Source organism: Tachysurus fulvidraco, chromosome 6, assembly GCF_022655615.1.
Source record: "Tachysurus fulvidraco isolate hzauxx_2018 chromosome 6, HZAU_PFXX_2.0, whole genome shotgun sequence".
NCBI classification, from domain to species: domain Eukaryota; kingdom Metazoa; phylum Chordata; class Actinopteri; order Siluriformes; family Bagridae; genus Tachysurus; species Tachysurus fulvidraco.
The window spans coordinates 6,912,201-6,935,379 of record NC_062523.1 but is presented as its reverse complement, the minus strand read 5'-3'; the positions used below and the strand labels follow the sequence as shown (position 1 = coordinate 6,935,379).

Here is a 23,179-nt window from a genome sequence, read left to right as displayed (position 1 = left end):
GAAAAAAAATAAACTAATAAAAAAAAGAAAGAAAGAAAGAAAGTAATAAACAAACAAACAAACAAACAAGGGTCTGTCTGGATTAACGAATTTGATAGTTACAGAAAGGATGACATGCGAGGAAAGAAATCGATAACATGAGGCCAAAGTCAACGTACTTTACGTAATAATAATAAAACTAAAAATGTTAAAAAAAAAAAAAAAAAAAAAAAAGAAAAACAAATGTCACAAAAATACAATGTGAGGGAAAATTTTGAAGAAATAAATTAAGAATGGAACAATTACTGTGACTGGACTACACCTCTCACATGCGGAGACGTGCGAGACGTGACCTGCTTCAAAAGTGTGAGGGAAAATTCATTACAAAATTCAACATCAACGCACACAGGTTTCTTATGAATAGTTTTTGGCGTTAAGAAGCTAAAGTGATGATCCGATACAAAATGAAATGGCGCTCGGACGCTGGATGCCGCCGTGTAACGGGGAGGCGGAGCGACGTTGGACACGATGTAGGACGCAACCCTTCGGCGCGAAATTACTTCTCTCCTCTGAGGATTCGCTCGTTTTCTGAGATAAGAGTCGGCTTCCTGAGTCGTTCTGCTTCCCACTGCACGTTAAAGCCACTTCGGTGCCTGGGGTAGACTTGTGCCTTCAACTTTATTGTGCATTTATTCAAATTTTATGCCATCAGACTAACGCTCTATTTATTGCTTTATTCGTTTATCCGCCCGTCCGCCCGTCTATGTAGAAAACTATACCTTTGAGTCCAAAAACCTGAAACCGTGAGAGAAAATTCTTGTTTCCAACTTTTAAAACTTCTTACAGACATCTATCTCTAAAATGCATCTCTCTCTCCCTCCCTCTCTCTCCCCCATCTCTCCCTCCTCCACCCCCCTCCATCCCTCCCTCCATCTACTGTGACACCAGTGATCCTGACTTCTGCTTCCGTCTACAAAGGGAAATGTACATAATCTTTTCTTACTTCATCCTCCAGGTAAGGTGTTGTAGGTGTATAGGTGTTTCTCTATGGAGGCTGCTGGAAGTTTAGTCTAAAACAGATCATGGGTCACGTGATAACACGGTGAGAGTTCGGTTGCGCTGGAACTGTTTCGTTTGAGCGTGAACGCGACTCGTACTAAAGCAAAGTAACGCTTGTGTGTGTTTAACTGATGACGTCGTGAAGTCTTTCATTTCGACAGCACGCATGTAGCGGGAGTGACATTGGGAATGACGTGGGGCACAGACAAGACAGGTGAGGAGCCTTACTGCACGTAATAGAGCGACGTGTGTGACGACATAAATGAGTGCAAACGCTCCAGGATTTGATAGAATAGATAGACTGAAAACTCAGACCAATGTGGCGCGTTTACACTCGTGTTCGGACCACGGCAAAGGAAAGACACGTGATCTACACAAACCACATCCGCGGGTGGTCTGGGATGCGGACGAGAACGTTTGTAGCGTTAAAGTTTTAACCAAAGCATTTCCGTGTACAGACGGCGCTGGAAATATGTAATAACTTCAAGGTACAGCTTTCCTCTTTGTTTTTAAGTTTCACTGTCGATCAAAAATCGTCAAATCCGAGCCTGTACTCTTAATTACAGCAGCTTACATGCATCTTATTTTCTACACCTGAGCAGTTAAGGGTTAATTGTGCTTTTCGAGGTCCCTGCAGTGATGTGATCGGATTCGCCGGACATTTCTACTTGAAGGCTATCATCTGACGTGATGAATGTGTGAAGTGTTCGTGATGCTGGGTGCGAGCGGATGTGCGTCGGGTGACGAGCCGGATGTTAACATGGTGTTCAAACCTTTTACTGAGAATTATACATCTCGAACGTCTACTGAATAAAACTGCTCAGGTGTAGAAAATAAGATGCATGTAAGATGCTGTGACTAATAGTGCCTGCCAAATGCTATCATATACATGTAAAGCAATGACCACCAGTCATCATGGTAGTGTTGGAAAATCCCTTTAATAGGATCGTCGGTGCTTGTTTGTGCAATTCTTTAACCGGCCAAACAAACAGGATCCCCCAAAACAGCAGAGCAACATTCTATTTTGGTGCTGTGACATAATGTTCTGCGTTACTGCTATTATCTAGTCACACTACGCTTCCCAGCTGTAATTCAGCGCCGGTCCATCAGAACTCGATTATCTGACAGCTATTTGATTTAAGGCTCCTCATTTAAACCGAGCACCAGTGTGAAGCTCTACACAATACATTTCTCACACACACACACACACACACACACAGGAACGCTGACTCAAATTAAATCAAACAACTGATACACACGGCACACAAGACATATTTGGGAATTCCTCTTCCTCTCTCTCTCACACACACACACACACACACACACACACACACACACACACACACACACACACACACACACACACACACACACACACACACACACACAGCAAATCCTTGACAATTCCAAACTCTGCTACGTCACCAAAAAAAAAAACCCATGTTTTCTCCCCAAGCACTGATCTCATGGCCTGTCAGTTGCTAAGCAACAGGATTGCTGAAATCTTGCAGCAGAGTGTTGGCTCCGATGGCTGAACAGATGAGAAGTATAAAAATAAATAAAAGAAAGAAAGTAATACCTACATAGATATACACATATGAGCTTTAATTAAAATAAAAAGGCAACTCTGCTTTATATATCAAAGAGTAGTGAGTGAGAGAGTTTCTGTTAGCTTAGCGGTATGTTTAACGTTCGTTGTGGAGGTTTTAAAGAAGCCCTTCAGGAAAAGGTGGTCTAGCAAGTCGGATTGTGTGCTCCCTAAAAACCACAGCGTATGAACTGATTTTATACAAGATTTCATCCAGGAAGGAGAATGTCAAAGAGCAGCAGATGCTCACAGGGACAGACTCACACGTTTCCTTTTCCATAATCATCAGAATTTAAATTCAGTTCAGTTAGAATTAGGGATGCCACAATTCTCAATATAATATTGAACCGTTCGGTACGACATCCACGGTTCAATACGTGCTTGTGAATTGCGGTTTTTTCGGTTTTACGTTTAAATAATTTATGTGCTTTTCATTCTCTCCGAATTGACTGTTTGTGTGTGCCTGTATGTCTACGAGCTGAGATGAGGAAACTCCTCCCCGTGAGTAAATGTTCAATCACTATGCTCTAAAGTTAGGGGGCGTTAAACCTTCATTCCACACTTTAAAATGGCGAGCGGTGGTGAAGCGAGGCTACAGTACGAGGAGGCGCCGGCGTCTTTTAAATCTGTGGTGTGGAGACATTTCGGTTTTGCTGTTGAGTATAACGCAGAGGAAGAAAAAACGGTAAACAAAAAAAAATGACTGTCTGCAAGCATTGTTTTACACGTGTAGCCTACTCAAACGGAAACACTTCCAATATGATTGCACATCCGCGGCGCCATCACCCAGCAATATCAATGTCTGAATGCAGGATAGCAGAGCAGGTAATAAAGTCCTCCAAAAAACAACAGTCCCTCGCTGAATCCTTCCAGCATACATACCCAACTGGTTCCGAGAGACACATGAAAATCAGTCTTGTAACGTAACGTAGTAAAAATACTTTGTTACTGTACTTAAGTACTAATGTCACGTATCTGTACTTTACTTCGCTATTTAAATTTGTCAACTTTCACTTTTACTCCACTACATTTCCTAGATAAAATGTATACTTTTACTCCGTTATATTTCCCCTAAGCATCTTTGTTATTTTTTACTACAAAATAAAATCTGAATAAATGTGAGCGACTGCAATAAGGGAGGTTTGGCGAATCACTGCTCCTAGATTGTATTACGCAGATCCGCACGCTGTACGGAGACGCACAGGTACGCGCAGCGTGCACGCGCAGTCAGAGCTGGAGGCATTTACAGGTATCTATAACGGCGGCAACCAAAAGCAGTGAAATGTCACTATTCTTATTACCAGAGTTGATCTTTGCTTTCTAATACTTTATACAACACTGATGAAAATAACAAAGGCAGTGGGGGTGTTCATTGCCAAAGATTTGCAGCCGTTTTCGTTGATTGGAAATGCGGGCTTTTGTCATCTTATAAAAACTCGCACTTTTTTCAGCATCGAGATAATTCCCGACCTCTATGAAAAGACATGCAACAGTATTGTGTACGAATTGGCTCAAGCACAGAGCCTTGCTCTGACCACAGATGGTTGGACCTCGCGGGCAACCGTGAGTTACTTCACTGTAACTGTTCACTGCATGTCGGATTGGGAAATGAAAAGCTGAAGGATACTTTACATTCTGAATGAAGGATACTGTACTGGAGTACTGTTAAGTTTAATTAAGATGGTTTATTTATTTAAGTATGTTTATTTGAAAAGGGTTAATTTATGTTTACTAACATCACATGTTTATTTTCAAAATTTAGGAATTTATGTGTTTCCCAGTTTGTACTTGGGCTACCAGCAGCTGTGAGATGTCAGTGTTAATTTTAAAATAAAAAATGTTTATATTATACAAAACACTAGGAACCAGTGGACTTTTCTTTGCTTTTAAGTGAAATAAAGGAGTATCGCAATAAATCGTTTTTATTTATTTCTTCTTTACCTCTTAAATGTTCCTATTGCCTAAGCATAGAATAACAAAAAACACTTATGTGTTAAGCCATCAGAACCGAACCAAAAGGAAAACCGTGGTTAAAAACCGAGGTATGTATTGAACCGTGGTCTAACTGTATTGTTGCATCCCTAGTTAGAATAAACTTATGCTCTTTCTAAATAAACTAAAATAAAATCTAAATAAGCTTTTTTTAAACACTTTTTTTGCTACAGTCGCTTCGTTTAATCGACATAAAATTACAATTTTAGAACTTACATTTTTAAAAAGTTGTTAATAGAAATAGAAACTGTGGGAGAACTGAAAAGATGAATAGAGATGGGTGAGAAAGAGTGAGGGTAAAGTTTGTGTGTGTGTGTGTGTGTGTGTGTGTGTGTGTGTGTGTATATGCGAGCATTTGTGTATGTATAGGGGGATGAACATGACCCTAAGGTGAGTGGGAAAGTTTAACACAGAAGATTGTGCTCAATGTCCCACAATCCTCTTTATGTAGAGAACTGGACTGAATCCAGGACAAAACCTTTCAAGGCAGCACAGAGGTGAGAATTCAGACACAGACACAGACAGACACACACACACGGTCCCTCGCGATCACACACAACCACACACACACACACGGTCCCTCTCGCTCACACACAACCACACACAAACACGGTCCCTCGCTCACACACACAACCACACACACACACACGGTCCCTCTCGCTCACACACAACCACACACACACAAACACACACGGTCCCTCGCGCTCACACACAACCACACACACGGTCCCTCACGCTCACACACAACCACACGGTCGGACAACCTCTCTCGGGCACGCGCATGGACACCCTCTCTCGGGCGCCCGCACGGACACCCACTTGTGTCATAAGGGGGTTTTAAGTAGGGTTGCAAAAGGGTGGAAAGTTTCCGGTAAATTTCCGGAAACTTTAAAATGGAAACTTAATCTGGGGAATTTTGGAAATATTCCAAATTGGAAACTTTACAGGAATTTATGGAAATTTACAGGAATTATTTGCAAATATAGGGAAATTTATATAAACGTCTAAAAATGTCCCAATCAAATCTCAAGTGAGTGTGTTGGGGAGGGTCAAATCTGTGCATGTGGTAACCCTCCTAATGCATATTAAGAGTTAGTAAGGTAGTTAAGTTTAGGTATTGGGTACAATTAAGAATGTAGGATAAGGTAAAGCAGAATAAGGCATTAAGCTTAATAAGTACTAATAAATAGCCCATATTCTATTAATATTCATGCTAATAAGCAACTAGTTAAATGACCCTAAAATAAAGTGTTACTGTGTACGTTATGGAAGAACAAGTACATGCAGGGGGTTTGGCCTCAATGGCCCTCCAGTAAGCAGTGTGCTGTGTGCAAGTGACCGAGGAATGCAGGGTTAAATTGCATTAAATCTAATTGTTTTAAACCAAATTATGCTGCAAGATTTTTTTAACTACATTGAAGTTCCTTGTTATAGGCAACTCTGCATTTTTTTACATTCCCAGTTTATTTCCATATATTCCTGGTAATTCCCATATATAGTGATATAGTGACGTGACATACGGCTAAGTGCGGTGACCCATACTCAGAATTTGTTCTCTGCATTTAACCCATCTAAAGTGCACACACACAGCAGTGAACACACACACAGTGAACACACACCATCTATGCCCGCCCGAGACTCAATCCCACAACCTTCGGGTTACGAGTCAGACTCTCTAACCATTAGGCCACGACTGCCCCCATATCCCTGCCAATTCCCATATATTCCCGTTAATTCCCATGGAAAGTTTCCAGCCTTGAAAATTCCATGACTTTTGCAACCCTGGTTATATGTAGCACACACTCCTTCACACCCATCTCAGCCTCATGTCCGCTTGTGTGATAAGAGAGTTACTCAGGATGACCGTCAGAGACGACAGAAAATAATCTTTGATTTAAATCCAAGGCCAAATCACTCCTGACTTCTGACTCCTTACTACTGACAAACCGCATCTGCAAACCACAAAACACACCTGTTGACCCAAACAGGAAGCAGATGAAACCTCAGATAACACTACTGACACTCGTATACAACCCAGAGTAACTCAGGCACAACACACACACACCATCAGAGAGAACAGAGCACAAACCCAGGCATTCACACAGCACTGAAGTGACGATACAGCAGAAAACTCTACAGAGGGTCTTTAACTGCACTCTGAAATGATTTTCATTCAATGCCAAACTTTTCAGAATTTCACAAAGCCTCAATTCTACAAAAAAGAAAAAGAAAGTGTGAAAAATTTTTTCACTTTTAAACCCCCAAAAAATGTATTACGACAAATTACAACTTTACTACTATTACTTAAAAACTTTTACAGACATGACGGTCGTTCTTGTGTTCAATAAATAAAACATTATTTAAAAAGTTCCTGTTATGTGTAGTCATGCCAAAGAAATCATTTTAAATAAATATATTTAAAGAAAAAGACATTTCCTACAATATATTGTTTAGTATTATAAACATTAGTTGTGTAAAATATTATTAAATAAATACTATTCAGATTCAAAGAGCTGTTAATAATAATTTTCAAAAATTTCTTTAATATACTTTTAAAACTGGTTTAGTCGTGCAAAATAATTGAAGACAAAAATTGTATCAATTATTTCATAAATATTAAATAAAGAAAAAAAAAACACAAATTAAGCAAAATGTGGGAATGGCTAAATAATTATTATACAATTGTTATAAATAATTATGATTATTAATTCAAGCATCATAAATGATTTTTATTTGTGTAAAATAGCAATATTTTACTAGAACATATCTTAATCACTAGAACATATCTTAATTATGCAATTATGTCAAATTAAGAACACAAGGATGAATGATGGATAGATGGATGGATAGATAGACAAGTAGATAGATAAACAAACTAACAAAAAAATCTGACGATAATATAATAAGCATATAACTATAAACACACACATTCCTGTAATATGCAATTATACCAAATGAATAAATACATAAATAAACAAACAAACAAGCCATATATCGGTCAATAGCAATATTGTTATAACTAGTAAAAATAATATAGTTATTATTCTTAAGGAAATTATTACTAATAGTAGTAGAATATGTGTATAAATATATTTACTGCTATAACGAAACTTAGCTTCCATCAACCCGCAGCTAAACGATTCGCCTTTAGCATTAGCTATCCGGCTACCTTAGCTAAGCACCGCGGATATAAATCTATGTAAATAAAACTCAGATTTGGTCCAAAAATTCGTTTAAACAAATTCCCCCCACGATACGTTTACTCGCGGATTCTTGATGAAACAACAACCGTGAGCTTGTACAGCCTTAGCGTCTGCTAGCCTTAGCGTCTGCTAGCCTTAGCGTCTGCTAGCCTTAGCGTCTGCTAGCCTTAGCGTCTGCTAGCCTTAGCGTCTGCTAGCCTTAGCGTCTGCTAGCCTTAGCGTCTGCTAGCCTTAGCGCATAGATATCAATGGCCTTAACGTAACCGAGCTAGCATTAGCGTCTGCTAGCCTTAGCGTCTGCTAGCCTTAGCGCATAGATATCAATGGCCTTAACGTAACCGAGCTAGCATTAGCGTCTGCTAGCATTAGCGTCTGCTAGCATTAGCGTCTGCTAGCATTAGCGTAACCGAGCTAGCGTTAGCGTCTAACGTCAACATCGAAAGCCGAATCCTGTGTATTTACACGGAGATGATCCTAAACGATGAATCGCAGCCAGAACACATTGTTTATTTATATGTTGCATATATGTTATATGTGGTATTATCGCCCCTCCTGTCTACCCGAGCCGTGTTTAATGAGAATGTCAGGGGTTTAAACCTAGCGCTAGTTAGAGACACAGCATCAGAGCGTTTGTGGGATAAATGCAGCCATTTTAGGATCCGTGTGTGTGCTGAAAGCCGGAGCTTGTTGTACCTTTTTGATGTTGTAGATGCGGGTGAGCATCCCGACACCCCGGTCATTCAGGATGGTCAGTTTCTCGGCCAGTTTCTGCTGGCTCGGCTGCAGCACACCCCGAGACATTTTCTCTCTCTCTCGCTCTCTCTCTTTCTCTCTTATTTTAATTCAAACCAAAAGAAAACCCGTCTCCGTTTTGTCCGTAGTGTCAGAAGAGAGAAAAAAAACGATAAAACAGCTGAAAATAGTGTTTAAATGAAGCCCATATTACAGGCTAAAAGGCTTGGTCGAGCTCTCTCTCTCTCTCCCTCCTCCTCTCCCGATTTCTTTTTTTTTTCACTAGGTGTTGCCCCGTCTATCAAACCTCAGCCCAGTTCTTTTCCTGCAACACCAACGCAGGGCCGTGTCCCGATCCACAAAGCGCGCACTACGCAGCACACTTCACTCGGGATCCGCCATTTTGAATTCCTGGAATTTGGAAAATCATGGGCCGTGTCTCAAATCGCAAAAGACACTAAAGCACGACGAGCTCCTCTGTAGGTGTTAGAGCAGCAGCATATTGAACAACTCTGTCATTAAGATCAGCATTAAATCTGTAGATTAATCCATGGATATTTTTATTTGTTTTTGTTTAATAGTGGGTTTGTTTATCTATCTGTCTGTTTATCTATCTGTTTATCTGTCTATCTGTTTATCTATTAAAGGTGGGGTCTCCATTATTTGAGAAATGCTTCAGAAAACTGAGTCGGGACTTGAGCGTGAGACTCAAGCAATTGACCTAAATCTCATGATCATGATCCCATGATCTCACAAAGCAACGTGCAGAGAGACCAGACAGACAGTGCAGTGAGTTTTTTGTGAAATTGTGAGGGAAATAAACAATTTATTCTCATAAACTGCCGTTCTCCCTCCCATCTGCACCGTGTGAATTGTGAACACACGCAAGTGTGTGAGTTACAGGGCGCCCCGTGTCTCAGCCCAGTTTAGGCTAGTAACTGAGGGCCTTTTTACACCAGGTCACTTCATGTGTTTTCTCTGATCCGATAGCTATCTGATTTGTTAAAACCGTTCCATTTACATTAGGCCACATAAATGCGTCTCGGCGAATCGGATATCGATCCGATCTTTCTACTCCCGCCCAAAATGCTAATATATTTTACCTCATTTCCGGGGTAATTGAAATGGAACACGCTTTGGTGTGTGCGGTTGCTACAAAAAACAGCATTTACCGTTTGCTGCATTTTCACTGGTGCCAGCAGTGCATTTTAAGACTGGTGGGAAAACATATTTGTTTCTGGCGCGATGCACGACTCACGAGTCACCTGCGAGTGACGTACTTCCGTTTGGGAGGAGTATAGCCCTGACGTATGTGGCTTGAACAACCACATGCATTTACACCTGTCCAGTTTCATCTGAAATGCGTCCCAGACCACCTCCTGAAGTGGTTTGAGCGATCGGATGTACAGTATGGGGGTTTTTACACCTGGTCACTTCATGCGTTTTCTGTGATCCGATAACTATCCGATCGGAAAAAGACCAGGTGTAAATGCCCTCCGAAACGGTTTCGAGAGGGATATAAATCCGATCGCTCAAACCACTTCAGGAGGTGGTCTCCTGAAGTGGTTTCACAGATTGGAGTTTCCTAATAAATCCTGAGCTAAACGCTGTTACTACACAAATAACACCTCTTTTCTATCATAGTAATGTAGAGAGACAGCTACAACCATGTTTTGTGTAGTAACAGCGTTTAGCTCAGGAGTTATTGACCCCGAGTCAATAACTCCTGAGCTAAACGCTGTTACTACACAAAACTCCAATCTGTGAATATGTGGCCGACTTTACTTAAGACGCCGAGGGGCTTTTTTCCTTCTCGATAGGTGAGTAACGTTGGTTTTGCTTTGTTACACAGAACTAATATATGCTTTTGTCCTTTACATGATTATGATGTGTGTCATTTTTGTTTGTTTGTTTATCTGCAATTGTATTGTTCTTTCCTTCAGCTACGATAAAAACACATTTTTTTCCATTAGTTGCCTGGGTTACGTATGTATGTGTGGGCGGAGCTATCAATACAGGGGTGGGACCCATTTGGGTTAGGGGCATGTTTGTTTTGGTGATTTCAAATGTCTACATTGGCTTTCAAACAACAGAGACCCCACCTTTAACTGGGCTCTCAAGTTTTGAAGACAGGCAAGAGTGACATCTCCAACCCCCCTCCACCCAAACACAACAAAAGGCTCACCCTTTTCACCACCTGCTCTGGGCCAGCATCCTGCAACCTGGCCTTTTTCGGGGGCTTTCCTCTCATGGCGAATGAGAGAATGCTTAGTTGCCTTTTAGTTTTCATCTTTGAAAGACAGATGCAATGATTAATGCATCAATGGCCAGGATATCAAATATGACATGATTTTAAAAGTGACCTATAACATTGACAATGAAATACACTTTAATTTACCATCTCAGGGCCCCCAGTTTGAGAACCACTGGCCTAGACTACTTGTTCTGAGCAGGTGTTGTCAGTGAACAGGCTGTAAAACTGTTGTCTAAGTTACAGACACTCATGAAAACCTGATGCTGATTATCTGGGAAACGTCTCTAACAGCAGTCACAATGTCATTGTTTGTCTCAATTTGTTGTAACATTAAAACAGGAGATCATGACTTACGCTGTGCTCAAAGTGATGCTCGCAGCTCCAGTGGTTTTCTCTATGGGTGAACGAGGATTACCGTATGCTGAACAATTCCAGGATATGTTTTTTTTTTCATTGGTTGTAGCGTTAAATCTTACCCAGATACAATAATGCTATTTTCTGATTGGCTATTGTGTAGCCTCTTTTTTGATTGGCTGATAAGTGTCAGGCTCTACTAAGAGCTCCAGTGGAGACGCGCTTGATTCTGGCCCGGTTCCATAGAGACAGCGGTGCGGGCTGATACATTTTGGGCTCTACGGCTTATTAAATATATGATAAATAGTCAGTTTTTCTGCGTGAGAAATACGATGTGTGGCGGGAGCGTGGCAAAAGACCCAAATGCGTGACTGTCACTTTCAATGCGTGATACCTGAGAGCCTTCTATCTATCTATCTATCTATCTATCTATCTATCTATCTATCTATCTATCTATCTATCTATCTATCTATCTATCTATCTATCTTAGTGTTTGTCTAATGTTTTTCATTAACAATTTTGACACAAAATATTTTTATGATGTTTTTCATGGTCTCTAAAGCTACTCTGAGACAATTCTCTGAGAAAAGTCTATTGTTAAAAGAGCTATACATACAAAACTGAATTGAATTAAATATACTTCAAGCTAAAAAAAAGAATGCATTAAATACATATTTAAATATTGATTGACTGGTTTATTTTTATTTGTTTGTTTGTTTGTTTACTATATACTGAAACGTTCATAAGTTGAATGATTTTTACTAAAAGTAATTTGTTTTTTATTGATATAATTTTTCATTACTTTTTTACTAATATATTTGTTTTAATTAATTCGATCATTTCCGAGTGTTTTGCTTGGTCCTATTTGTTTTTCTACAGACAGGTATCACGTCTCTCTTTTCTTTCAAAAATTATTGAACGCATTGTTTATAATCAACTGTCTGTCTATCTCTCACAGAACAACCTCCGAGATCCCAATCAGTCTGGCTTTAAAGCAGCACATTCGGCAAAAACAGCCCTTTTGCATGTCTCTGAGAAACTACATGCTGCTGGATCAGCCAAGCTGTCACCCGTCCTCATCCTCCTCGACTCTTATACAGTCAACCACAAGATTCTCTTGTTCACTCTCTTGTTGCTTCTTACCCGGAAGGACGCTCATATCAGATAACATCGACGGGAGTGACATCCGCTACAGGCAGACTCTCCACTGATGTCCCACAGAGCTCAGTACTTGGTCATCTTCTTTCCTGTCTGTATAATCACTCCCTCTGTGAAGTTATTTCCTCACACGGGTTCTCTTACCACTGCTATGGTGATGATACACAAATTATCTTCTCTCTTCCACCCTCAGATACCACAGCTTCTGTTCGGGTCTCAGCATGTCAGGCAGACATATCATCGTGGATGACGGCTCATCAGTTAAAGCTCAATCCTAGCAAAACTGAACTGCTCTTCATCCCAGGTGAATCATCCCCAAGTCATGATCTTGCAATATCCCTGTATAATGATCTGATTTCTCCTTCAGTCACAGCTCACATCCTTGGGGTAACAATGGACAAGAAAGGATTCACTTCTTTTCCATTTCTTCTGAAGTCTCAGCTTCAAAACCAGTCTACATCCCTACAATGAAAGCAAAGTCAGAATGTAATAAAGAAAAGGTATGGGTCCACTGTGAACAGTTAAAGGTGGGAGTATGGAGACAAAATGTATTTGAGTGAGAGTAAAAGAGTAGTTAGTTCACTATTTCATAAGAAAAATGTTTCCCAAATGCAGGCAAATCTAGAATGTGGCTTGTTAGTTTTCTTAAGCTTATGTAATAGGCGGGAATCAAACCCCCAACCCTGGAGGTGTGAGGCAAACGTGCTAACCACTAAGCCACCGTGCCCCCTCTACTAGGTAGTTTCACCAGATAATTTATAAAACTTAACTAGCCAGTTAACGTAGCAAGCTATTTTTAAGCAAACAATGTAACTTACAAGAGAAACTGAATTTAAAGTTAACTCAGTATTATTTTTCTTCTTCAGATGTGATGCTGAATTCTGAAGGCTGATATTTACATTTTTAAAGAAAAAAGTAAAAAGAAAGAAGGAAAGAAAGAAAGAAAGAAAGAAAGAAAGAAAGAAAGAAAGAAAGAAAGAAAGAAAGAAAGAAAGAAAGGTGTACAAAATATAAAGCATTGAAAAAATAGAATTTTTTAATGTCAGTAATACTTAGGCTAGGTGCAGATTATCAAAAATTACTACTTATTTATAGTTACCCATGTTTTCTTTCCTTGATAATTATACTGGTTTAAATAGTTTTAGGCATTGCACAAGTTCAGGTGTGAAAACCGAGGCATTGATGCCCTGCAGTTCCTTCATGGACCACATGTTGGAAACCTAAGACATTAAAAATATATATAAAAATTTATTTGATATATATATATTTTTTATTTTGACACTATAAAACATAGGTTAGGATTTGCTCCAAAAGTCTAGAGAACTGAGAGTCATTCAGGTCGTTCACCTGTGGCCCCTGATGTGATGAGCTCCTCTTGGTGGCACTATTGTCCTGACTCTATCAGGTATTAGTGTCCAGGTAATGAACCGTCTCAGCTTTCAGACTGTAAGAAAAGCTGGTGCCCATCTCTACAGCTACGAGACCAGTAGTTAACAAGGATCACACCAGTGGATCAGGCTACCTAAACGACTGCAGCTTGTCATATTTCGCCCTACCGAGGTCTACGTTCACACATGCGATGCAGTCACTTGCCCAAGAAATTAAATCTTTCTCCAAAACCAATCTGCGGAAGCAATGCACTCGGGTGACGACTCTGAGCGGGAGGCGGATTATTGAAACATGGAAAGGGTCCACCATCCATGTGGTCGAGGACACTGTCCAACCTGAGACACCATGTGGATACATTCAGGATAATACATGGGATCTCCAAGTGGGATATATTAGACCTTATTTATTACTGGGTAAGAGTATAGCACATAATATCTCAGGTGTGGTATAATGACTTTTCTGAATTTTCTCATGTGCATTGTATATTCTGAATGATGATACTCTATACTTTATATACTATACAATACTACTCTGTATGTATTTTATACTATATTTCTGTGTGTGTGTGTGTGTGTGTGTGTGTGTGTGTGTGTGTGTGTGTGTGTGTGTGTGTGTGTGTGTGTGTGTGTGTGATGATTGGTCACTGAGTCTTTACGTCATTACTTTAATATATTGCAGTATATTAAGTTATACTGTAGATAATATGGGGGGCACAGTGGCTTAGTGGTTAGCACGTTTGCCTCACACCTCCAGTGTTGGGGGTTCGATTCCCACCTCCTTCTTGTGTGTGTGGAGTTGTGTGTTCTCCCCGTGCCTCGGGGGTTTCCTCCGGGTACTCTGGTTTCCTCCCCTGGTGCAAAGACATGCATGGTAGGTTGACTGGCATCTCTGGAAAATTGTCCGTAGTGTGTGTATCCTCCGTCCAGGGTGTATCCTGCTTCGATGCCCGATGACACCTGAGATAGGCACAGGCTTCCCGTGACCCGAGGTAGTTCGGATAAGCGGTAGAAAATGAATGAATGTACATAATATATAATATGAATTTATATGGTATTTTTACATAGTATATACTGTACTTCCATTATAGAACTAAACACTCCATACTAATGTTCCACACTGTATCCTCCCTACACTGTATATAGTATGAAATACTGCTTTAAAATACAGTATATGCTCTCTGTAGTGCACATAGAAGGTAATGAATATGTGCTCTACAAATACTGTAGAGACAGAGAGAGAGAGACAGACAGAGGGACAGAGGTAGAGACCGAGAGAGAGCGTGTACGACTCCATACTATATATTATCTGTATAGTCTGTATCATAATACTTTATAATATAATCTATAGCAATAGTGTATACTGTACAGAACAAATACTAGATATACCTTGTATACATGAACTGCACTAGAAAATACTACCCTATATCATCTCAATACTATAATACTGTACGTATACACAATATGGGGACATTATAATTATACAATTTTAATTTATTTTCGAACATACTACACAATAATGCTTTGTATTTTAGTTGCTAATACTGTAACAAAAATGGGGACAACTATTTTTTCTCTGCATACTGTTTTAATTTAATTACCATATATATATATATATATATATATATATATATATATATATATATATATATATATATATATATATATATATATATATATATTCCTCTACATTTCTGGTACTTTCTGTATTTTCTTCCATGACTATTTCTATCCATGTTCAGCTATTCCATTTTATTGCATATGATATATATATATATATATATACAGTATATCTATAACCTACCAACAAATTCATTAGAAAACAGGAGACAGTTCTTTACTTAAGATAGCTTCTGCCATTTTAAGTAATAAGTAATAAGGTACATTAGATTAATTCTGATTTTTAAAGGCATCTTTGCTTAACAGAGTGTCTTTATTTACCTATTCATTTTCATATTCATTTGGGAGACACCCTTATCCAGAGCGACTGATTAATTTCAGCTCACCGACTGAATGTTAAGGGCCTTGATCATGGGCCCGGGGGTAGCAGCTTGGTGGCTATGGGATTCCGACTCAGGACCTCCCAATCAGTAATCTAACACCTTAATCACTGAGCTACCACTTCCCCTTCAAATATATGCAAAGACCTTTGCACAAACAGGAGGAAACCCCCGAGGCACGGGGAGAACATGCAAACTCTGCACACACAAGGCGGAGGCGGGAATCGAACCCCGACCCTGGAGGTGTTGCACAATTCATACATGATATATTTATTCCCACACTTTCAGTAAGCCATTTATCCTGGTGAGGGTTATGATTTATCTGAAGCCTATTCTGGGAACACTGTGAGTGAGGTGGGAATAGGGAATACTCCCTAAATGGGACACCAGAACACACGTGCACACACAAATACACACCTGGGGCAATTAAGCCAATCTAGCCAGTCCATGGGAGGTGGGAGGAAACCAGAGAACCTGGAGAAAACACATGGATGTGAAGAAAATATGCATAGAAAATCCACACAGACAAGAAACTGAGCTTCATGCAGTTGAATTACAAATATATACATTAATAGTTTCATGGATATAAAAATTGTGAAACTGATACAGTTAGAATGTTAAAAACAATTCCAGGAGAAATAATTTTAGATTTTTATACATAGAGATTTTGAAATATTACATAACAGAGTCTGCTCTTTTCAGGTTATTTTGTACTGTATATTATCATACGTGTATTCGCTGTATAATTATTGAAATTAAAACATTTACAGGTTCACAGGATGCCGCCCATGACTTTGGAACTTTAAAAAAGTACAAGGTACTGAATTTCTTAGTATTGTTATTACTTTAAATAAATAGCTATTATTATAAACATCCATTTTTATCATTGGTGTTTATGTTTAATCGTTCATAAAGTATTTTATTCCTATTAACTTCAGGTAACTCACATACTGAATGTGGCATACGGTGTGGAAAACGCTTTCCCAGATCTCTTCATCTATAAAACCCTGAGCATACTGGATCTGCCCGACACTGACATCATATCCCACCTGCATGAGTGTGCACAGTTCATAGACCAGGCCAAGGCTGAGGTAAGTGTTTTAACTCACTGAATAATTTTCACCCACATGCCAACTTTATGGCTGAAGAGGACATAACACTCGCCACATAACAAAAGCCTGGGTGTAATCGAGATATTTTATTTTCCTAAAGTAATTTCCTGAGTGTTTATTTTACAGCCTATCTGATACCGGACAGCCAGTCCAATGGCACAAGCCTCTTATCCTCACCAACGGGTGCCTGAATAATACATGTCGAGTTTTCACCATGCATTATTGATACTGTTGTAGAAAGATCATATCTCTGCCAGGGCTGTTGTTTGCCATACAACCTCTTTACCAAATAGTAGCACCAGTCAGCCTTAATCTGACACTGCCACATGAGGCAAAATTCATGAAAGGGTTTATGATTACAATGGCCACTGGAAATAAGTTTCAATCCTCTGTAAAACGAGCATGTACCCCACAAAACTGAGTGACTCAAGCCACGTTAATCAAGCCTTGTTCCCATTAGACTGCCAAACTTTCATTCTTTCACCTTACACCTTGTAATTTTGCCATGAAGAGTGATTAGTCTAGTATGGGTTACATGAAGCATGATAAAGTGCATTGTGATGTGTAAGTGATAGGCCTGGATGCAGGAAAGATGAGCACCGAGCCTCAACTTTGTGTGTTCTCCACATTCACGTATGGGAACGTATTAAGTGAGGAACGTAAGTGAGGCATGATGGAGATGTTATATTGAGTGCGTTGAGTAGACAGAGAGTCTAACGCCCCTTTTCCACCGAGGCAGTTTGAGTGCTGGTTCAGAGCCTAATTTAGAACCAGTTCTTTCTGTTTCGACAGCCAAAGCACCGGCTCTGAACCAGGAAAAGTGGTTCTTAAGTAGCACCAAAACGTTGCTGGTCTAGACCTAAGAACCGCTTTCATCAGGAGATGTGGACGGAGCTGTGGGCGGGGCTACTGTTAGCACATTTGATAATGTACCTTAAGTATACTAATGTTTAATACACTTTTACTTTACCGCAATATGATCAATTATCGGCACACATGATAGTAAGTAGCTACATGCTAAGGCTAACTTTTTTCTGTGTTAATGATAAAATAATATGTACTTTCTCGATTACAACCTCCGTTTATACAATTTACATGGAGCTGCACGTACACGTTGGATTCGCCTCATTTCGATGCCAATGTAGGTTCACAAAGCCATGAGCATTAACAGTAAAGCAACATCCGCCATTGTTGATGATGTGTTTGTGTTTGCCGCTGCAGCGCTAACGTTGCTGGGACACATGACACGTATACAGTGACGTCAGACTCGGCTCTGTCATAGCTCTCTAGCCGATGGAAAGGCAAACCGGTTCTTAGAAGGTTCGCCAGTGGAACCAACTTTGAACCAGCACCAGCGCTAGCTCTGAACCAGCACTCAGTTCTTTTTTGGTGGAGAAGGGGTATAAGTGTGCCACAGAAAATAAATGATGTGCAGGAGAATTGCAGCAGGTTGAGGAAAAGCAGGCAGAAATGTCTGTCCCTGAATTACATATCAAATATAACCTTTATCATTATCATTGCCAAAATGAGATAAAACGCTTGGGGCCATGTTGTAATAGGAAAATAATCAACAGCAGGGGGTGTGATGTGTCCTGATGCAAAGTGGAGTTGTTATCACCACCTCAGGGTTGAATATTTCTGTTTATACTGTTTATTTCACTTATAGTGCGTTTTCTTTTACTTATTAAATGACAGTCGTTCCCCCAACAAATTCTATTCGTTACATGTCAATAAATTACTAAAGTAAAATTCATACAAGGTTGCAGCTTTACTATATACACATAGGTGTATTGTAACTATACGCATCGTTATAGGTATGTGTACATATAGTTATATACACATAGCTATTTACAGTATCTCAAAGAAGTAAGTACTCCCCTCACATTTTTGTAAATATTTTATTATGTCTTTTCATGTGACAACACTGAAGTAATGACACTGTGCTACAATATAAAGTAGTGAGTGTACAGCTTGTATAACAGTGTAAATTTTCTGTCCCCTAAAAATAACTCAACACAGCCATTAATGTCTAAACCACTTTCCACAAAAGTGAGTACACCCCTAAGTGAAAATGTCCAAATTGGGCCCAATTAGCCATTTTCTCTCCCCGGTGTCATGTGACATATTAGTGTTACAAGGTCTCAGGTGTGAATGGGGAGCAGGTGTGTAAAATTTTTTGTGTGTAAAACTTTATATTGTAGCACAGTGTCATTACTTCAGTGATGTCACATAAAAAGACATAATAAAATAATTAAAAAGATGTGAGGGGTGTACTCACTTCTGTGAGATACTGTACATGTAGCTATATACACCTAGTTATACATAGTTATAAACATGTGGCTATATGCATTTTATATACACATAACCTCATAAACATAGCTATATACATGTAGCTATAGACATGTAGTTATAAACATAGCTATATACACATAATTATAAACATAGCTTTATACACCTATATACTTGTAACTAAATACTCATAGTTATAAACATGTTGTTATATACACATAGCTGTTGACACGGAGCTATATACACATAGTTATAAACATTTTGTTATATACACATAGTTATAAACATTTTGTTATATACACATAGTTATAAACATGTTGTTATATACACATATCTGTTGACATCGAGCTATATACACATAGTTATAAACATGTTGTTATATACACATAGCTGTTGACATGGAGCTATATACACATAGTTATAAACATGTTGTTATATACACATAGCTGTTGACACGGAGCTATATACACATAGTTATAAACATGCAGTTATATACACATAGCTGTGGACATGGAGCTATATACACATAGTTATAAACATTTTGTTATATACACATAGTTATAAACATTTTGTTATATACACATAGTTATAAACATGTTGTTATATACACATATCTGTTGACATCGAGCTATATACACATAGTTATAAACATGTTGTTATATACACATAGCTGTTGACATGGAGCTATATACACATAGTTATAAACATGTTGTTATATACACATAGCTGTTGACATGGAGCTATATACACATAGTTATAAACATGTTGTTATATACACATAGCTGTTGACATGGAGCTATATACACATAGTTATAAACATGTAGTTATATACACATAGCTGTTGACATGGAGCTATATACACATAGTTATAATTATAAACATGTAGTTATATACACATAGCTGTTGACATGGAGCTATATACACATAGTTATAAACATGTTGTTATATACACATAGCTGTTGACATGGAGCTATATACACATAGTTATAAACATGTAGTTATATACACATAGCTGTTGACATGGAGCTATATACACATAGTTATAAACATGTATATTATATACACATAGCTGTTGACATGGAGCTATATACACATAGTTCTAAACATTTTGTTATATACACATAGCTGTTGACACAGAGCTATGTAGACATAGTTATAAACCTGATGTTATTTACACATAGTTATAAACATGTTGTTATATACACTTAGTTATAAACATGTTGTTATATACACATAGCTGTTTACATGGAGCTATATACACATAGTTATACACATGTTTTTATATACACATAGTTATAAACATGTAGTTATATACACATAGCTGTTGACATGGAGCTATATACAGTACACATAGCTATTGACATGGAGCTATATACACAGACATAAACATAACAATATAGACATAGCTGTATTCACATAGCTGTATACATGTTCCTATGTACACATAGCAATTGACCCGCAGTTATATACACATAGCTGTAGACACGTACATATTGACATGTAGATATGAACATATAGTCATCACATAGCTACTAACATACCAATGCACAAATAACTGCAGTATAGCCACATAGTAGATAACAATTTCCCTGATGGATGACATCTAAAAAAAGATGGAAATGATAGCTTTTGTCAGTAGTTACTGTACATATATTTCTATATATTTTGTCTATAAAGCAGTGTGGTGTGTATTATGTGAACATTACCATGTTATTATCAGCGTCATGGTGCATATTGATTTCCATTCCTAGCTGCTTGCTTTTGTATGAAAATGTAAACCACATTTTCCTTTTTTTCTGGTTTAGATTTTATTACATTATATACTATATAACATTCCAACCCTACTCTTATTTCCTCCCAACAGAAAAGTGTAGTGCTGGTCCACTGTAACTCTGGTGTGTCTCGGGCAGTCTCTGTGGTCATTGGATACCTGATGTGGAGAGAAGGCCAGTCATTCGATGATGCGTTTTCCCAGGTGAAGTCATCGAGGCCAGCGTCATGTCCAAACCCGGGTTTCATCGACCAGCTGAAGAACTTCAAACCCCAAACTGGTGTACAAGCAAATGGTCTGACTGGCCATTCATAAATCCTCTTACATTGTGTGTGTGTGTGAGTGTGTGTGTTAATAGTAAAGGCACCAGGGCTTCTGATGAGGTTTCTGAAATGGCCATAGCCATGATAATTGTGATCTTCTTTCTTATATGAGCTTGAGTTGGAACAAGCATTTAGACTGGCAAGGACAAGTTGTGGAGGATACATATACATACAAATATATATGAGAATCAGTCACGGGAACACAGCAGAGCTTATTAACCTATTAGTGTTATTATTTTACTTCTTAACCCAATTATTGACTCTAATCGAATAATTGGTTCTAAATTATTTTTAGAGTTACAGTAAAACCCTTAATGTACATTTAATATACATTACAGTGCATTTCCCTTCACTTTTCAAAGTATTTAAGGATTAAAAATCAAAACCTTTGGGGAAAATCAGCTTAAAAGTGCTTTCTGAGATTTCTGACACTATATTTTTTCTCGAAGCTCTCAGGAAGGCAAGACACGGCTAATGCTCTGGACTTAATCATCAGGAAATATACAGAATAATGAAAAATATATTTTTATTTTTTTAAAGCCGTCTGTGCCGACTTGGACCATAATCATATCTGCTAATTTGTTGTTTAATTTAAATTCAGTAAAAAAAATAAAATGTTAAATGTTAGTGTTAATGATAAAGTTGTAGGTTGTGTGTATGTTGTAGGTTGACATGTATGTTTGTTTATTCAATAGACTACAGTACATACAGCGATCCTTAAACTTCACCAAAACTTTTTTTGGTATCTAATAAAGATAATTTACTTAAAAATGAATGGCTTATAGCTTTTTGTTTGGCATCTTACGACATGTACTTCTAAATCATCCACACGCTCCGTAAAACTGGTAACTGAAAGGGAAAGGTCCAAATAACAGGTAATACACGAGTAAGTCACAAGTCACAAGTAAATCACAAGTCTAGTCGTTTAAGTCCTTACCTTTAGGTATTTTAGTCGTGGTCTATTTACACAATCAATCCGACTTTTACAAACTGGTATTCAGAACTTTCTAGACAAACTTTATAACTAAGTGGACATACAGAACAAGGGTAATTGAGTAAAAGGGTAAGGGTAACTATTAAAAACATTTTCATCCATTTCACATGAGATATGGTGGAGATTATTGGTACAAAGTGTATCCATCTATCTTAGGAGGTTTTCACACTGGACAGCTTTGCTCTAGTCCAAATCTGTGAGATTGTTCCCAGTGCTCCACTTGATTCTATCAAACCATGATAGAATTCTTTATATTATTTTGGTGTGATTGATAAAAAAGCATACTGGTAGGCACAGGCAAGAGTAAAAGGTTCACAATTTATTGTGCATTTAGTGCAACAGGTCCCATGACTGAGGTGCCCTTGATGAAGGCACCGAACCCCCCAACTGCTCCCCGGGCGCCGCGGCATAAATGGCTGCCCACTGCTCCGGGTGTGTGTTCACAGTGTGTGTGTTCACTGCTGTGTGTGTGTGCACTTTGGATGGGTCAAATGCAGAGAACGAATTCTGAGTATGGGTCACCGTACTTAGCCGTATGTCACGTCACTTTATCTGTGAGTGTCACCACTTGCTCATGGATATATCTAAATAAGGCTCCTCAACTCTTCTGTGTTCCACAATGGTCTCTTCCCACTCGGGCCACACATGTGCTATGGAAATACTGATCTCGTTATCGGCTAAAACACACACAAGTTACTTTACTTCCTTGAGACACGTTCGTGTTAAAAGAAATTGCTGTACAGGTCCGGTTCAACTGAACTCACGCTACCTCCTATAAATAGCTGGGGATGTGGAGCCGAGTGGTTAGGGTGTTGGTCTAACAATTGGAAAAATGTAAGTTCAAATCCCAGGTCAACTAAACTTCCACCACTAGGCACTTAAGCAAGGGGCTTAAAGCTCAGTTGTATAAAATCAGATAAAAATGTAAGTCGCTCTGGATAGGAGTGTCTGCTAAATGCCATAAACGTAATTTAAGCGTCTTGCTT

General features: G+C 38.7%; 2 protein-coding genes across 5 annotated transcripts in view; one reads left to right on the top strand and one right to left on the bottom strand.

Annotated features, from left to right (window-relative positions):
• The window catches only part of nckap1 (NCK-associated protein 1), a 52,101-nt gene extending 43,190 nt beyond the window's left edge, over nucleotides 1-8,911 (bottom strand). For 2 of the 4 annotated variants that reach the window (XM_027162553.2, XM_027162554.2), the window contains exon 1: nucleotides 8,515-8,911. In XM_027162553.2, the coding sequence (XP_027018354.1) occupies nucleotides 8,515-8,622 (108 nt within the window). In that variant the 5' untranslated portion in view covers nucleotides 8,623-8,911. The remainder of the gene's footprint in view (nucleotides 1-8,514) is intronic. The other 2 variants (XM_027162555.2, XM_027162556.2) reach the window with 1 other exon arrangement.
• A 4,216-nt stretch (nucleotides 8,912-13,127) lies between these two features.
• dusp19a (dual specificity phosphatase 19a) lies at nucleotides 13,128-21,863 on the top strand. The gene is made up of 4 exons (XM_027162560.2): nucleotides 13,128-14,121; nucleotides 16,475-16,521; nucleotides 16,643-16,795; nucleotides 20,970-21,863. The coding sequence occupies exons 1-4, from the start codon at nucleotides 13,899-13,901 to the stop codon at nucleotides 21,189-21,191; spliced, it is 645 nt and encodes a 214-aa protein (XP_027018361.1). The 5' UTR covers nucleotides 13,128-13,898; the 3' UTR covers nucleotides 21,192-21,863.
• Nucleotides 21,864-23,179: the final 1,316 nt, after the last annotated feature.

Bases quoted from the DNA above. Each gene is read 5' to 3' on its own strand.
- dusp19a (XM_027162560.2), top strand. From the start codon at position 13,899: ATGCAGTCACTTGCCCAAGAAATTAAATCTTTCTCCAAAACCAATCTG. The intron at 16,522-16,642 runs GTACTGAATTTC...TATTAACTTCAG, and splicing joins GAACTTTAAAAAAGTACAAG to GTAACTCACATACTGAATGT. The intron at 16,796-20,969 runs GTAAGTGTTTTA...TCCTCCCAACAG, and splicing joins TAGACCAGGCCAAGGCTGAG to AAAAGTGTAGTGCTGGTCCA.